Source organism: Cyanistes caeruleus, chromosome Z (assembly GCF_971803275.1).
Source record: "Cyanistes caeruleus chromosome Z, bCyaCae1.hap1.1, whole genome shotgun sequence".
Lineage (NCBI taxonomy): Eukaryota > Metazoa > Chordata > Aves > Passeriformes > Paridae > Cyanistes > Cyanistes caeruleus.
The window spans coordinates 54,129,188-54,147,775 of NC_141732.1; the positions used below are offsets into that span (position 1 = coordinate 54,129,188).

The window sequence follows — 18,588 nt, forward strand, 5'->3', positions numbered from 1 at the left end:
TTAATTTTTTTTGAAATAAATTTTGATTTGACAGGTGTCACTAGCCATCCATATTACCTTAAAGTAAAATATATTAGATGCATAATTTCATGACACTCACAGATAGGATTGCACCATATCAGGCAAGTCACCTTTAGAACACTTACTCATTCAGAAAAATTCAGTTGAATGAACTGTTTGGTATAGTGTACCAAGCCTATTTTGAGATATAGAACTTCAAACTTTAACTTCAAACACAAAGGTCACTTTTATGTGAAATTATTTTACTGTCATTTCCAGACAGTACAGAGTAGCTACCACACTAAATGGAAGCTCATGGTAAGATATATGGTCTTAACTGCCTTTTTCTGAGCATAATACAGGAGCAAGAGATGTCTCATAATAACATTATGTAGAAAATGCTTGTTACAAAAACCATGGTAGAATTATATAGTAAGGAATGATAATAGATATTTACAAAATCTCCCAGCAAGCTTACTTTACTGACTCAATGTCATTGACTTAGACATTTCATTCACTTGCATTCAGAATTGCATATATGCACCAAATTTGCTACAGTGGTCTAACTAGAATTATTTCTGGAAAAATTATGCTAGTCAGCCAAACATTGTCATATCGCTTGTCTTTTTCATGATTCACAATGAAAAAGTGATTTTGGAATTTCATTATATAGCTGCATATTTCTTTCTGTATTATTTGCTTGATTCTTTTACTTAACACCACCATATGTCTTACACATAGTTCCCTTATTTTCCATACCTAAGTCTGTTTGGCATCATTTTCTTAACTTTGTGTCAGTATGTTCCTTAATTATATCTGATATCACACATATGGCTCTGTGTGCAGTTCCTGCACACTTCTCCTGTGCCTCATGTTTTGCACTTGCACACGTCTACCTGCACCAACATGCACCCAATTAGGGCTCAATTCACACCAATCTTAAGCTCTGCTGCAAGAATCTGTAAAGGTGTTGATGAGGGGTGGGAACTGCAAGGTACCATTATGCACAATAGGTTACATGAAAAATAGTTACATGAAAAATACTGTGCTGTAGGAGGCCTAGTATTTAACTTCAGTGTTTCATATATGACTTTATGTGTTTTTAGCATTGTTATCCAAGTGTATTGAAAAATTCTAGGAGGATTTATTGAGAGAGAACTAAAAGAACGTATATTGTAATTTTTATGATTATAGTAATATTGCTCTTTTGTCAGCTTATTAATGTTTCTAGTGGTTCTTTTGTCTTTTAAATTTGTGGTAAATTGTAGTCAATATTTTTTCTGGGTCATTATACCAATTCTACCATCTCTATCAGGTATGTCTAATAGAATAAACATTTCTAGTCCTCTTCAGCAAAGGCTGTAGACTGAATGTGTGCCACACATCATTTTTCTTCATTCCTTTTCTTAATTTGGGAACCATGCACCTTTTTTATTTGCATAACTTCAGTATCCCAAAGTGCTCTTGTTGACGTCTTCGTTATCCTTAGACAGTAATGTTGTTTCTTCTTAAAAGTAATGAAACATTACCTTTGCATTACAAAATTATGTCAAGCTGTGTGGAAAGGGAAGGATTTGGTTGTATTTGATATAAATTTGCCGGTGTTACAAGATGCTATTACTAAGCTAAATTCTACCAGAAATTTGGAGTACTGCTGGAATACCACCTTTGTGAATTCTGTAATGTGTTGTTAACAGTCTAGCTTCCCTTAGTGTTTTTTTTTCTTCTATTATTTACAAAGTAAGTAAGAACCTCTAAATTCTTTTGTCACTTGTCCTGAAAATTTTATTTTGAGATGGAAAAAGCAAACTCCATGTTCCATTTATGAAGTAGTATAGAAAGGATAATTTTGTACTTGATATTTTTGCAGGTATAAGCCTATGCAGAAAGTGGATGGAGTTGCAGATGGCTTCACAGGAAGTGGTCAACAGACAGGCACATCTGTTGAACAAACTGTAATTGCCCAAAGTCAACATCATCAGCAGTTTCTAGGTATGAAAGCAGGTTTTATACTGCTATATAAATAAGTAAGATGAACTTTGTTATCACAGTGAATATCAAGCCAGACAAGTACAATAGTTGCTTCTGAAGTTATCATGCCCTCTCTAAAATCCTTTTTCTCAACAGAGCAGAAAGGCACTTTCACACATGTGAGCTTTATGCAATATTTAATATGCATCATGTAAGTATAAAAGGAAAAATAGGGTGAGATATACTTCATATTACATAAATGAAGTTGCTTTGCATAATTATATTAAATGGGCTTATTGAAATTCTTGCTATGAAAGTTGTTTCCTTCACATGCATTACAGTGTCTTTTATTTCATGAAAGTTGGGGTAGGAGGATGGCGTTGAACTACTATGCAGGTTAGCCACCCCTGGCTGTTTTGAGCAGATATTCTAGTGTTGTAAGTGGAAAGAGACAAATAGTTTCAACTGAAACCATAAAGGTCATGTTTAAAAATATCCAAATTGTGGATTTGTTGATCCAGTTAAGCATGTATTCCAGTCATAGAAACAAATCATAATTTAGTTAATTGTTAATGTAAAAGGAGTCCTTGGCTGTGCTGACAGAGTTTGCTATTAGTGTAGGCTTATTTGGTTGGGATTTTGCTTTTAATAAAGCTACTTGGAGTATAAGGGTAGCATTAAAATGTTTTGAGTCTTCTTTTCCAGGTACCTTTCAGTCCAGTATTTTTATCTTACCAGCTTGTCTCATGGAAACATTTGTGGCAAATAGTAAAAGCACACATTAGCTCTACCTGAAAGTCTAGTAAATGTCAAGCAAAAATGTATATTGAGTTTATTTAGCCCCTTCACACCTGGCAGCATAGAAACTCTTCAGCTGAACAACAAAAAAATTACTCAAGAATTAGTCTCTCCTGCACTGACTCTAGTTATTTTCTTTTCACACTGTAATAATCTGAAAAAAGCATGTTAGCTTCTCTATATAGATATACTGTGTACATGATAGCATTTGAATCTATTCAAGTATAATTTTGTATTTTTTTTCACTAAAAATTATTAATGTATTTAGTGTTTTGGCATACAATAGATATTAAATACTTTAATCTTTTAATATTATGACCTTTTGGAATTTATTTATTTCTTTGTATAATCCTTAATTTTTTTTTTAACCGTACTGTAACCGGCACCTCTGTCATTATGTTGTCATGACAACAGATGCATCTCGAGTACTGCCAGAGTTTGGAGAAGTTGAAATATCTTCTCTGCCAGATGGTACTACCTTTGAGGACATCAAATCACTACAGAGTCTTTATAGAGAGCACTGTGAGGTATTTCTATTAAACCATTTATTTTTGAAACTCCATGACTTTTACCAAAGGTCAGTACAGGAGAATAGTGCCAAATATATTGCAGCCATGGTAGTGGCGTGTGACTTTCCCCACTATATTTTATTTATCTCATTGAAAAGGATAACAAAAAGGGTTTCCTTAAGGATCCCCTTTACAGGAGAAAGAGTAATATGTAATAGATACTGAGAATTAAATGTTTCAGAATGTTAAACTTCAGATTGTGAATGCAGATCTTTGGTTTAGTCAATAGGAAATGTAAATCAGGATGGATTATAATTTTATTTTCTTTGGCATTATAAGCAATAACTTTTTTCTCTTATCAAAGAAACATTGAGACATTTAAGCTGCATTTGATACTGAACAATATGTCCTTTAAAATTATTTTTGAAGGTGCTTCCAACTTATAAGGCGTTATGAAAAGGAGTACCATGTCAGGTTTACTATTTTATTTGCAGTAGCAGTAAATATTTTCTGTGCTTAAATTCCTCTGATAAGTTTACATAGGCCATACTAGTTCCAGGAGGGTTCCATTCAAGTCTTCTGCAAGTCTCTGTGCACAACAGTTTATAGTGCTGGATAATTTATGGATATCAACAGTATTAAAACAGATACAATTTATAAAATGTCCAGTTTGCCTTGGTTCCACTATGTGGTGAAGGAAAAGAGCAGTAGATCTAGTTGGAGTTGGGAGTGGAGGGATTCTGGGTAAAAGGCAGTACGATCTCTTGTTTTATTTTTTCAGGCAATACTGGATGTGGTTGTTAATCTTCAGTTCAGCCTGATAGAAAAATTGTGGCAAACTTTCTGGCGCTATTCTCCTTCTGCTCCACCTGATGGCACTCCTGTTAATGAACCAAGGTCAGTAAAATGTTTCTCTTCGTTTAATGTGTCTCATGATAATCTAAGTGTGAAATTTAAAAAATCTATTAGCTTTACCTTAATAATTTTTTTTCCTATGATTATTTTCCAAATTAAATTTATGTTGTCTGGCAGTTTTGTATAGTCTGGGCATATGCCAAAGGGCAGTCATTAAACAGTTGTGTCATCCATGGGGGTATGGACAACTATAGTGAAGCTGTCTCTTCCCAATATTTGATCCACTTCTTTTAAGCCAAAACGTTCATTCATATGTCTGCACCATTTATCAGCTGTAGAAGAATTATGGAGACATTTCTTAAATCCATTTCCGTGTGAGACAGCACATAAATAAGTTATATTGGGTGCAGCTGAGACATCCATGACACCTCTATAAAAAAGTATGTTTTAACACCCAGGTTTTTACCTGCTGTAAATCATGGAATCATAGAAACTTTAGGTCAGAGAAGTCAAATTGTTAACCTAGCACTGCCGTGTTAGCACTAAACCATGTACCTAGGTGCCATAATTGCATTATCGTTTATAATTTGTTACATTTCTTCTAACACCAGCAATCTGAGTGAAATAGAAAGTCGACTTCCTAAAGCAAAGCTGATTACTCTGTGCAAGAATGAGTCTATTCTGAAATGGATGTGTAACTGTGACCATGTGATGTACCAGGCTTTGGTGGAGATTCTCATTCCTGACGTCCTTAGACCTATTCCTAGTAAGTTCAACACCTGAATCATTACATTTTTCTGCAAGCATGTGTATGGCAGTGTACTTGTGCCTCACAGGCAGCTTAAGAAAAAAGTTTAAAAATTACAAAATACCACATATGGTTTATCCTTAGTTTGTTGCATGAGGAGTTGTGCTGGGAAATGCCTTGAATTCTAAAAGTTGGTAGTTTTTAGGATAAAATTTCATACTAAATGTACTTCTTTCTCTGTTATGTCTTCATATCTGTTATGTCTTCAGGTAAAAATGTTTCCCTTTTACCCTGGCTCCAGGATGCCTGACAGGAGGAAGTCCTGTGACAATGTGCACTATTGTCAGTCAATCCTTCCACTAAATTCAGTAGTTTTCAGTTCAAACATCACATATTAATCTTTGATTAGTCTGGAAGAGAACTGTGGTCTTTGTGATTCCATGTTTGGAGAGGTGGTCCTTTGTCCCTGACTGCTGAAGTCAGTTCTGTTAAGTCAATGAGAAATTCCTAGTCCAATTTATTACTCCAATTTACTGTTTTCCTGTCATACATACTTCATGAAATAGTGAGTAATTGTCCAGTCATACCATCATTACCAGGAGTAGAGCTTTCTTTTTAAATTTAATTATACTGGAACCTGTCGTTGCTCTAGCAGTGTATTTTTATGGCTATCTTTGGTTGAAAACAAATTTATGTGAAGTTCAACTCCTTCATAAAGTATTTATTGTCTCACATATAGTGTCCTAAATATTATAAAGAAATCATGTTAGCAATTCACTAAAACCGTGATATTTCCTATGTATTATCTTCTTCCAATGAAAAACAGTATTTACTTTAAAAAGTTGGATTTTTATTTTTTTTTTAATTAGGGCCGTAAGTAGTTTTGCAGGTAACAAAACTGTATTTTCATGCTGTGAACACCTTCTCTGCTATAGTGACTCCAGCAGTAATAAGCACTCAGTAAGAATATCTGGTGGTAGTGCCTTGCAAAAAAGTTTTATTGACTTCTTGCTGGCCAGTGGAATAAAACCAGGTTTTAGCAAATTATGTATAATACCAAAAAAAATGAAACTGGAAATGTATAAAATATGAATGTTTGCCATTTACAATGCACATTTTACTTTTTTTTTTTTTTTTTTTTTTTTGGAACAATAAGTTCTTGGTAGCAATTGACATAATTTATGCATCTATATAGCAGAAAAGAGGAAAAATGTTTTCTCAAATACATGCAATTATTGACAATTATTACTTGTGTAATTTGTTTTGCATTGGTTTATGTTTCAGGTTTTACTTCTCTAATGAGAATACCATTATGTATTTTAGAGGATTTTAGAGTAATATAGTGTATCATAAACAAATAAGTAGTAATAATTGTTAAATAAAAACCCCCACAAATTTAATTATAAATTAAATTTAACAGGTTGAATGAAAATTCTCACTTGCAAAAGCAAGTTAATTTCTGAATAAAAAGATAATGCAGACACAGTTTTTCATCAAACCTGTTCCTCTCCTTCTCAGTTGCTTTTCCTGCAAAGCCTGGCAGTCTCTAGACAGGTGTTTAAATGACATCATGCTGTCTTCCTGCCTTGCTTCATAAGGTGCATTGGACATTGCCAGTACAGGATTTCAAGAAAATGGGACGAAATCAATTAATAACAATAACTAGATGCATCATGTCCTTTTCATGCTATTTCCTTCTTTCTAGAATTACCAGTCATATTTAAATTAATACCTACTGTGTTATTGGAAATGATTATCAGACTATTGGGTTCAAATACATCATCTGATACCTGGACAAATCATTCCAAGAGACTTCTGCCTCTTTTTTGTGAACAGTCCAGTGGTTTTCTGCTTAAAATTGCAGAAATGCAATTTTGCTCACTGGCAATTTAGAAGACCACTAACATATTTTCTTGCTTTACCCTTAGGTAAAGGCCTTAGGCCCCTTTAGGGCCAGCTAACTAAATTTTTTTTATTTATTTATTTATTAAGCAGCTTTCCTTTAATGATGGGCCATCTGAGGTTCTTCTTCACTATTAAATGGTTAAAATCTTACAATTTAATTCCTGCTTTTGAATAAAAGCATCTCCAGTTATTACAAGAGACTGAGATAATGGATTAAGGTTGAATACAACAAAAATGCAGCTGGATAAAGCAGACAAATTCATCATCCTCTGTGGGAAAATAGTAGTTTGTAGGAAAATTTGGACTCAGTAGAGGAACTGGAACTGTAAATGCTTCATTAAAGTCATGTTTATGTTTTTTTTAAATAAATGGAAAGATAGCAGCAGCTGCTGCTCAAAACAGGGAAAAATATTAATTTGAAAGGGGCTTGAAGAAAGCATAAATTTTGCAAGGGTTTTTTTTGTTTAGATCTTCAGTATTTTTTCTTTTAGACAAGTCCTATTGTTGATACATATTACTGGAGCAGAAAAAAGAGGCTGTTGAGGAAAAAAATGGTTTTATTTTTAACCTCTGTGTTAAATTTGTCAGCTGAAATATTTCACAGCCACAGAATGTGAAGAATTGCTGTGTATAAAACAACGAAATTCCTTTTCCTGACAAAGGTGAAATGCTGTCCCTTTGAGTCAGGAATAAAGACCATAATTATCTAACATCCTTGACAATAGACAAGAGCTATTATGTTTTAGAATGGACATCTTGCATCTTCACACATAGCAGAATGGCCAGTAACAAATTTGCTTGTGAGTTAGTTTCCATGATAGGTGGAGAATTTATGCAAAATAGACTTCCACACCATATTACACAATTCCACACAGACAAAACATTAAAGTACTGGAAAGAGTGTAAAGCTCAGTTTTGTACAAGTCAGAGGGGTTTTGGTTTAGAAATTAAGCTTTTTAGGTACATATGCAAATCAACTTTCAGCCATTGCCACATCATTTAGTGTGTGACTAGTAACAGTTAATGATTTAGGCCATTTACTTTGCATCATGCTTATCATGCAACGATCCTCTGGAAGGGTTCAGATGAACTTCAAGGAATTCAAGGAGTTCAAGGATGTAGGTACTTACGGTTTTGGTAAGGGCTAAATGTATACATACGGATATGAGAAAAATCTATGTTTAATATATCTCCAAAGTTCATTTGAAATTCCTGATGGTTCTATACAGTAGTGATGCCTGATTAGCTACTTTAGCTATTTTATTTTCTCAGAACTTGGAATTCCTTTTATTTGTTTATTTTTCTTTCTAGTTAAAGGCCTTTCTTAAGGCCTGAGCTGCTTTTCCATATTTATTTTTAAAGGACATCAGCATTGCAGTGATGCAAATAATTTTGTAACACAGATATACTTGGGTAAAAAGGAGTAGTAAGAACACCAGAAGTGAAAAAGCAGTAATATTTTTCTTAAATGTCTAAGTACCATTCATACAGAATTTACATATATTACTTCCATCTTGTCTGTAGTTAAGAAAAAAATGTGGGTGAATACATAGTCAGTAAGTGCACAGAAATAATTTACAAAGCAGGACAAGTGAGCTAGGGGATTGGCAGTTGAAGAAAAAAGCTGCTTCTTCATGTGTAAACCTTAAAGGAGAAAAAAACCTGATACCATAAGAGGGCTCAGCTAACACAGATACTTTGTTACATGAAATTGTGGTAATTTGAAATTATAAAATTTCACTTACTAAAATTATTAAAATTTCACTTTCTGTCAGTGAAACACACTCCTGTATCTTGCTTATTGATGGTATCCTTAAGTACTGCATGTGAATAGAATTTATTCTTTAAAACTGAATTAAGCAGCACTACAACATAGTTTAAGATTTCTTTGGACTTATGGGAAAACTGCAGTTCTCCTGTAAGTGGATTTATCCCCAGACTTTTGGTTTTTAAAATAGGTGCTTAGGTAAAATGGAAAGCTGAAAGTTTGTGATGGAAAATTCCATCACAACTGCTGCAATTTGTGTTGTTCTTGTATAGGAGTGCCCAAAACAATACTGCTAATTTGCAAACTTCTTTGGAAGATTGTCTGGCGAAGAAGTCACAACTGCTTATTAAACCAAAACTAAAATCATTATTGTGTAATCTTTATCTCAGTTAGGCATTTCGAACCTAGACTAGATTTGTCTAGTAAGTAAATGCAGCAGACCTGAAAGTTGTGTACAAGAGTTCTGAGGATGTAAAACATTTCAAGACAGGTACACTGCTTTCTTTTCATTTTGTTTTTATTCTCCAATGCGCAGGTGCCTTGACCCAAGCCATTCGCAATTTTGCAAAAAGCCTTGAAGGTTGGCTTTCAAATGCCATGAACAATATTCCACAGAGGATGATACAAACCAAGGTAGATGAAACTTGAAGTACTATTCTTGCAGTGGCAAACCAAGTGGGCAATAGCATTTTCAAGGAGATGCATTTTAACTTTAATGCTAAATTTCATGTTTAGCATCAAGCATCAAATAATGGGAGAGGCAATAACATTATTTGATCTGCTACATGATATAATAAATAATATGACAATCCATTAATATACACCATTGAGATGGAAGCCAATCTGTAGAATTACTCTGCGGAGTACAATATTTAAAAATAATAAATTTCTTCGTAGGTTGCCGCTGTAAGTGCCTTTGCCCAGACTCTGCGAAGATACACATCTCTTAATCACCTGGCTCAAGCAGCTCGTGCTGTGCTTCAAAATACTTCACAAATCAACCAGATGCTCAATGATCTCAACCGTGTTGATTTTGCCAATGTTCAGGTAAAATTTAGTTTTCAATAGCAGGGGTTTTTTAAGTGTTACTTTGTCTGTGATTTTTGAACATCATTGTCAGGCGTCATTCTATCAAGAATGTCAAGCACTAATATTTTGTTCATTCATATATGTAGTGACTCAGTCCAAATGTGACAGCTTACACTTTAGGAAGATAAGAGCTCAGAACCATTACCTGGTTTCCATTTACTCTCTTGAAATACACATATTCTTTCAACTTTTATGCAAATGTAGAGCAGATACTTTCTTGGATTCACCACGAATCATGTCTTACTAATAGCAAAAAAGGTATTTTAGGATTTGATTGCAGTAGCGTATCTTCTGAATGTCTCTTAAAGTTATTAAATGCATTGTGTTTTCAGTAGAGACTGTCTCTATTTAAAACCCTATATATTAGTATATTTTTTCTACCTTGCTCTGCCTGAATTTACAAGATCTCCTGAACACTCCTGAATAATAGATTAGATTAGTATGGTTAGAACCTATAGAGCATAAATGAATGTTTTTACTAAGCTTAATTTCTCTATATGTTTTTGCTTGTCTGAGGAAAAATAATTTTGTCCTTTTAGCTAGTAAAGTGAAAAATTCCAGTTCTGGGTAGTTCTCTGTTTCTCTTCATTGTGAACAAGTATTTACTTGCTAACACACTTAGCAGGAATCTAGTCAAAAGTTCTTGACCAAAGATAGAATATATTAAGTACAGTAATATGTTGACATGGATACAGAGTCTGTGAATGAGATGTTAACTTGGCACATGACAGCTGGAGTTTAAATGGAAATGGCTTGCAGTTAGTGAGCTGTCATTTTTTCTCATTTTCTGAATTGAAAAGTTAGCTTTATTTAAACTTGGTAACACTGACTAAATTGCTGATTACTATATGCATAATGTGTTTCTCCACTTGTGTGCAGCTTATGTTGTCTTTAAGTAATGTGTAATCTATTACTGCATAGAATCAGCAAACAATCCTTGTTTGCATACAAATTTTCTTTTACATGAAGATGTAACAGGATTTGTCTTTAAGCTTAACTTCTTCAGAATAAAAGGAATGTTGCATTTGATTTCTTACTACTTCTTTTATTACTTTAGTCCCCTGCATTTGACTCTTCTTCCTGTTTGCCCTGCCTGAAATCCCAGAAAAAAATTACAAGATATAAGTATTTCAGCAGAAAAATTACAAAAGTAGAAGTCTTTTTTCACAAATTAATGTGGGAAACAGGAAACCTTTGTTGTTTTCATTGTTTGTTCTAATTACTTTCTTTGATGTCTGGTTTTTTTTGCTATGCTTTTCCCAGCTACTTGCTTTCAACAAAATTACAGTAGATGTAAAATGAAAAAACACTTCTTAGTCTGTCTAGTAAGTGGGTTTATTCTCTTTCACCCATTGAAAAGCTTAACATTTGAGATACAATTACATTGTGTGCTTTGGCTTATGTATTGTCAATTCAAGAGTTGCCATGTGCTGTAACAGGAGCAGGCTTCCTGGGTGTGCCAGTGTGATGACAACATGGTTCAGAGACTGGAAACAGATTTCAAGATGACTCTTCAACAGCAGAGCACTCTGGAGCAGTGGGCTGCCTGGCTGGATAATGTAATGATGCAAGCATTGAAACCGTATGAAGGAAGACCCAGCTTTCCTAAAGCAGCACGGCAATTTCTGTTAAAATGGTCTTTCTACAGGTAGTATTTAGTAGATTTTAAAGCATTCTAACTATTCTATTAATTGCTGAATTGTGCATTGTATTGAAGTTGACAAATCTAATATCAAACAGTGGCTTGGTACATCATGAAAAACATGGGGTTTTTTTCAGTGGACTTCTGTTACTAACATTGAACTCGAGGCTATCAGCAAATTAACAGGGACCTAAATGGCCCTTGTTTATTGATTTAAAGGCCATCTGAAAATGAATACAGGTGTAATTTTGTCCAGAGTTTGAAACATATTATGAATTGTTTTGGTTAAAAAACTACACAGTCATCAAGTCACTGTTTTTAGTATTACTTACTAAAACATTGTGGCATCAATGTTTATTAGATAAGAAAGGCAAAAGCTGTTTTTTATGTATGAAAAGAACATTAAGACAAGCATTCCATGTTAGCTGCTTATTGAAACAGTTATCAGAGTAAACCTTGTTCTTTGAACCTGACTGTAGCAACTGCTTGCTGAAGATACGAAGATTTAATACGAACACACAAGCCTATTGTTTTTGAATTCTAAGATTCAAAGCTTTTTAAATTCTGGCAATTAAAAGCATTGCCCTGGAAAGTTTGACACAAGAGACACTATTTAAGCAATAGTTTCTTTAAAATCAAATAATTTTCTTACCATTTTAGTTGTTTAATTTTTCAACAAAGTTTTTTCAAGTTAAGTTTTACACTTGATGAATTAGTGGTAGTTATGCATGGGTCAATACCAAAACCAATCCAGTCTGGTTATTTCTTATGTGGTGTCCAACAGTATCTTCAGAGAAAGGAGAGAAGCAAACAATTGTCCTTTCCTGGTCATCCCTTTAAATCAGACATTTGAGGATAATGTTGCTTTTGAGAATATTGGTTTTGAGGTGAAATGTCTGTCTACATGGATAAATGTTAAAATGGCTGTGACATATAATACATAAACATATATATATTTTTTATTTTCGAATAGCTCAATGGTGATTCGGGATTTAACCTTGCGCAGTGCTGCTAGCTTTGGCTCTTTTCATCTGATCCGCTTGCTATACGATGAATACATGTTTTACTTAGTAGAACATCGTGTTGCTCAGGCAACAGGAGAGACACCTATTGCAGTTATGGGAGAGGTAAGATAATTGTAAGAGACTAGACTGATAGATTTAGTGATGATTTGGAGAAAGTGTTTCTGCACATATTTAAGTGTGTTTGTAGAATGGCAGGCCAATAGACTAAGTGACAAATATATACAGTGGTTTCAAACTTGTTTCACTGGTTCGTTGTAAGAATAGTAAAATCACACTGAATTCTTAAAATCAATTATTTCTAAATGAACTTGCTCTTTTATGAATCTGCACACAGATTCATGTGCATAGTTTGAAGCATGTTGATCAACCCACAGCCATTTTCCACTTTTTAAAACCCAAACATTTTATGTGAAAATGAAAAAGAGCATAGTAATAGGAAAATGTTACTTCTGTGGATATGTTTACATGCATTTGCATACATAATTCCCACACACAATGTATACCCTTTTTGACATATGAAAAATGGTTTACATGCAGAATTTTGGCTGTACAGAATTTTGGCCGTTCACATACCAGTGCAGACATACATAGAGGTTTGCAACACATTTCATTTTCATACAGTTGTTTCAAAGACAATTGGTTTAAAAAGCAGATCTAGAGTCTCAATTCATAACTCTTTTTTTATACTCAGCTATGGTATCTGCAGGGCAAAGTTTCTCTTATCTTCTTCCTTTCAGTAGTTCATCTGACCTTTTCTTTTGAGTAAGAAAGTAAGGAAAGCATGAACTGTTCCCAAAGAATAATGCTTCAAAGGTGCTGGAAAATGGATATATTTGAAAATATGCTAAATTTTTAATAGGACGGATTTGTTACATTTTCACACTTGCAAGTCACTCTATCACGTTCTGTGTTACCTATAAATTACAGGTAATTTTGTCAGTTAAGTTGTCATTCTTCCCACAAGATATATTGATAGACTTACCAAATACTATAAAGATATTATATACTTTCAAGGGAAGTTGGATAATGTCTCATCTTGCTTTGTCAAATTTTTTATATCATGTGTCATGACATGTTTCAGAAAAATTAAATAATATTTCTACTTAGTAGAAGGACCCACCATCAGTGTACATGCTCTTACATTTCTTGCCTTACATTTGCAGAAGGTACTACACAAGTATGCAGGTACTACATTCTTGTTGTCTCAGCAGACTTTAATATGTTAGGCATAAATGTAGCACAGGGCCTTCCACAGAGTTCATGAGACTGAAGGTGGAAATACTGTGAGAAAGTAAGTACTGCAGAATTTTTGGAGGTGAAGGGCAGAATAGAAGTAATGCATGAAATGCATGTCTTCTTACATTTCTGTGTGTTCAACGGCTGAAATAAAATGAGGAAGATTACTGTCCAACAAGCACTGTAAAACAGTATAAACTGGTTGCAGCTGAGAAAAGCATTCTCATACTTCTCCCTTCCTCTTCTTCCACCCTTTGACACAGGTATTGGCAAAATTCTTCTGGAAAAGACTGGTATCATCATTTATAAGTTAGAATTGTATCTATCTAAACAATGTTTAGATATCCATTGGTGGCATTTTACTCTTCCAAATTTTACACAAAAGAAACAGAGGAAGGAAAGGGAAGAAGGTTTCTAACTTATATGCTGCTTCTTTTAAAAGAAAATTTTGAAGTAAATCAGTTACCAAGTTATAAACCCCTTCTCAGCAGTGCCATTCATCTGCCTTACAGGTGGATTAACAACACTGTGACATGCTTCATTTTGTTTCCAGCACAATTAAACTGGTGCCTGGGAAATTTTAAAGGAGTTTTTTGTTGTAATGTTGGCAGTTCAGAATGAATATCCAATATAATTTATGGCTTTATAAAACACAGAAATAGTTCACTTGAAACAACAAAGGCCCTGAAGAAGCAATCTTTAAAAAAGGTTGGTCTTCTCCATTCTAATTTTTGAGGGTTTACTTAGTGATAATTGTCTTAATAAGCACAAGACTGAAATGGAATGGGAAATTGCTCTGCTATGGATGTGGCTGCAGCTAAGATCATGCATTTGAATGAATGCAACCATCAAACCAGTGGAGCACAGATTCCCTACATCATAGATATTCTAAGTCCTCATTTCCTTAAGACTGTGTCCATTTTTTTTTTATTGTTTATTTTACAGTTTGGTGATTTAAATGCTGTGTCCCCTGGAAATATGGATAAAGGTAAGCATTTTAGTATCTCCAGGGTGTAATTCTGTGTAGAGCTAATGTGTCTCTGAACAAAATAAATCCTTATGTTTCAGAAACACAGTCAAACAGAATTTAGGGCTGTATCCTTCTTTAAAGTACATGTGTATGATTAATGAATACACTGATATAATACAATAGTTACGTATATAATATGCCACATGTCATAATGACTGGAATACTGTAGGTTTGTTCTACAATAATAATTTTAAGATGTTTATTGTTGTCACAAAGAAATATTCCAATTTTTATGCAAATTTTGTTATATCTAATAGGATGGAGGAGGGTAACAGCTGTGGGAAGAAAGACAGGAGTAGGCTTATGGATGTTGAACTGTAGTGAATGTTTCGGTAAGTCAGGAAGCAGAATTGTATGCAAGTAGTCGGGGGAAATTAGTTCCTTGTATTCTCTTTATGCCCTATTTTGACATGCATTCTTGTACTGACTGCTTGAGTGATTTGCAGTGATTTGACCTCAGAACACTCAACTAGTGAGTATAAGAATGTTTGCCAAAATTTGGGGTTAAGTGACCACAAATCTCACCTCAGTTTCCATATCTATCCCTAAAAGTAACAACTCTTGCTCATCATGTTTAGGAAATGAAGCATTTTCCAGTATGAAGTTAACATTGTTTGTTAGACCTCTTGAGATAGCAGGGGTTTTTTTCACATCAGAAGTGTGTAGCTCAAGTGATCAAACCTGAATCTGTCTATTTAACAGCTGACTTTTTTCCATTAAAATTTTAATTTTCAGTTTGTGTTTTATCAGATTGCTTCCCTGTATTTCAACTATTATTTCCAAAATAAAGAGCCTTGTATTAGAAACTTCTCACTTTGTGGTAGTTACATGCTGGTTTGTTTGTGCAGATGAGGGCAGCGAAGTTGAAAGTGAAATAGATGAAGAGCTGGATGAAAGTGGAGAGCCACAAGCTAAGAGAGAGAAAACTGAGCTAAACCAGGCATTCCAGGTGGGCTGCATGCAGCCAGTGCTTGAGAGTGGAGTCCAGCAGAACCTCCTGAACCCAATTCATAATGAGCACATTGTTGCAACTACTCAGACTATCAGACAATGCAGTGCTACTGGAAATACATATACTGCAGTCTAATGTGAAACTTCCCCTGGCCTCCAACACACGCCCCATTGCATTAGCTGTTTAGGTTTAATATGAAAAAGGAAAAAAAAAGAGAGTAAGTCCGAAGGTTGACTGTTGTCAAATGTAACTGTTCTGATCATTATTTTGTTGGAGTTGTTAAATGGAATGGGTGTATGTATTTTGCCAGGTCTGTTTAGAAAAATTTAGAAAAAATTTTTGTAAACGAAATCATTTTACATTGGCCACTCAATATGAAGAGGTTTCTTTGTATCAAATGCAAGGAAGATTTTTGCAAAGTTTAATGTTAATGTTTTGTCCTCTTATAATAATTTAATTTTTTTTCATAGTTTAAAAAAATATTTTAATGTTAATTATTAGTTATGCTGATTTCATATAGATAGGTTTTTAATTAGATGCACTTCTGTGAAATATCAAAAGAACTATTTTCTTTGATTTACACTGGAGGCATACTTATTTGACAGCAGATGTATCAAATTTGTTATAAAAGGTGCTTTTCATCGTACTACGAGAAGACACTATTTTGATAAAATTGTGAGTATTCAGGGGGATTTTTTTGTAATAATGCTGGAGGGTTGAGAAGATCTCCTAGTTTCTTCCTGTGAGGAAGAAGCTGTTTAAATGACAGAATTGTATCAGAATGTGGTAATCTGAATGGCATAAATGTACCTAATTATCTGAATATGATGTAAACAATGCAAGCTTCATTTATAATCAACAGTTTCAGATATTATTTGCATACCAGTTCCTCTGTTTTGAAGACTACTGATTCTGTATGTGAGGCCACTGAACTTTTGATTGTTCAGTGGCACTGCAGATGTTAGAAACTGAAGCTAAAAAGAAGTGACTTGATTATTGTTAATTTTAAGTGTATGTGCTACTTATGCTGAACTGGACATACAGGAAAACATTCCATTTGGATGACTTTCTTCTATTCCAGGTCTTTTCCTACTAGTGGTTCAATCTGCTGCTCTTAGAAAAGGTGATTTATAGAATGCAAGGAATGTAGCAACCTGCATCATTTTCCTTTCAAAAACATTTCCTTGTTGTCAAAGTGGATTTAAATTTTTACAAAAATTAGACAAGGCAGTGTAACTGGCACACCTCACTTGTACTTATTCCCAATTGTGTAGAATTTGAATAGGTGGCTAGATGGACCATTGCCATTTAAGAATGTACATCAGGGATCATTGTACCTCGGCTATTACATGGTGCCTTAAACAGAACTGAAGCTAAGACTTAGTACTTTTTGTTATTCTTAACTCTTAAATTAATTCAACAAGGTGTGCCTGTCATTTTCAAATTCCCTAAGAAGTAAGGACAGGTTACACAGCCTTCAAAAGAATAAAAGGATTTTTTTATTATTAAATGATTTTAATATCCCTCTTAGAATGACAATAGACCTATTTTTTCTCGTTTCTAGCTGGATTTCACTTTAATAGAAATAAAATTTGCTTGGGAATTTGGAAAGCAAAACTAGCTTTAATACCAACTTCAAATGTCAAAATAGATTGACCATAGTCCCAAGCATGATTATATATTTTCTAAACCCTTGCCTACTTTTAATTTTAAAAACTAAAAAGAAATAAATGAGCAGGTACATAATGCAGTGCATGTTTTCAATTTCTATATTTTGTGGTGTATCAGCCAGATATTACATTTTAATGGTTAAATAATATCAGTTTATAGAAACCATATTAATTAACATAAAAGAACTCGAGTTTTTCTTCACAAACATTTCATTATGCAGACACATGAATTTGCTACACTAACGTAGTGAAATTACATAAGAAAAAAAAAGCCAAAAAGTGAATGAGAACACAAAAAGATCAACTTTACAGGAAAGACTTCGTAAAAAAATTAGGATTCTTTTATTCTGGTTTATCTAGTGTGTCTGAAAATGACTTTAAAGTCATATATACCAAATGGGAGAAGAGCATGTAAAATGGAAGTGTGTTTATAGCAAACAAGTTTGTTGCTAGAGTTTACATATGCTCCAAATACAGCTGCACATAAACTAAAATGTCCTAACACTATTGATGCACAAAAATAAATTTTAATTCCTTTGCAGAATTGTGAACCCATCCAGCTCATTCTGTGTTGGCATAATTCCTACTAATGTCAGTAGATGGCTTTTGCCTCAGTAAAAAGTAAAAGTGAGGTTTATATTCATTATTTCTAAACTCATAAATGCACTGAATCTCATTATAGATTTTGTTGTCACATATATCGCTCAGTGTGTCCTGATTTTTCCTTAGAAATCAGCACATCTGTACCCTTCACCAAAAATGCTAAAACTAAGCTGTGATAAATATTTACTCCCCTTCATTGTGCATTATAAGATGTTTACACGTAAAATAAAGTAAAATAATTCAACATTTTTTTAATTTTCAACTTTTTTTTAATACTGTAGTAGTTGTTTTAAATTTTGTGTTTGTTTGTGTTCTTTTATTCTTATTGTTTCTTGCTTTAATGTTGAATTTGTTGTTGCTGAGAAAAGAGTACAATTGTCAAAGGTAAATTAGATTGCTAAATATGTTGGGACTCGAGTCTTCTTTCATTATTTAGCTCTCCACTCCACTCAGTTGTTAACTGTCATAAAGTGAAAAAACAAAACTGAACAAAAATCTGAATACATGAAATGGAATGTATTTCATAGCTTCTGAAAACAAGGAATTATCAAATTGAAACTTTCACAGGTTCAGAAAACTGACTGGAGTCTGTATTCTTATGCTTAAATTCTAAAGATTTTACCAGATATTTTTAGAGTGACTATCTTATTATGTTGTAGACTTACAGATTTGGGGGTCTTTTGTTTTGTTTTTACTGAAATTTCAATCAAACACTTAGATAAAACCTTTTGCACACTCTTGCTGTTTAATAGCTGGATTTTAGTAATCGTTGAAGTAGAGAGATATG

The 18,588-nt window shown here is 33.7% G+C and overlaps 1 protein-coding gene across 11 annotated transcripts in view; it reads left to right on the forward strand.

The window, feature by feature from the left end:
• RFX3 (regulatory factor X3) overlaps positions 1-18,045 on the forward strand; it is a 116,912-nt gene extending 98,867 nt beyond the window's left edge. For 6 of the 11 annotated variants that reach the window (XM_086867906.1, XM_086867909.1, XM_086867907.1 and 3 more), the window contains 11 exons: positions 1,871-1,992; positions 3,184-3,296; positions 4,060-4,175; positions 4,745-4,899; positions 9,090-9,187; positions 9,452-9,601; positions 11,083-11,291; positions 12,259-12,412; positions 14,492-14,534; positions 14,834-14,908; positions 15,425-15,674. In XM_086867906.1, coding sequence (XP_086724032.1) covers positions 1,871-1,992; positions 3,184-3,296; positions 4,060-4,175; positions 4,745-4,899; positions 9,090-9,187; positions 9,452-9,601; positions 11,083-11,291; positions 12,259-12,412; positions 14,492-14,534; positions 14,834-14,908; positions 15,425-15,663 — 1,474 coding nt within the window. In that variant the 3' untranslated portion in view covers positions 15,664-15,674. Of the gene's footprint in view, positions 1-1,870; positions 1,993-3,183; positions 3,297-4,059; positions 4,176-4,744; positions 4,900-9,089; positions 9,188-9,451; positions 9,602-11,082; positions 11,292-12,258; positions 12,413-14,491; positions 14,535-14,833; positions 14,909-15,424; positions 15,675-16,159; positions 16,204-16,609 lie in introns of those variants that run through there. The other 5 variants (XM_086867910.1, XM_086867914.1, XM_086867911.1 and 2 more) reach the window with 3 other exon arrangements.
• Positions 18,046-18,588: the final 543 nt, after the last annotated feature.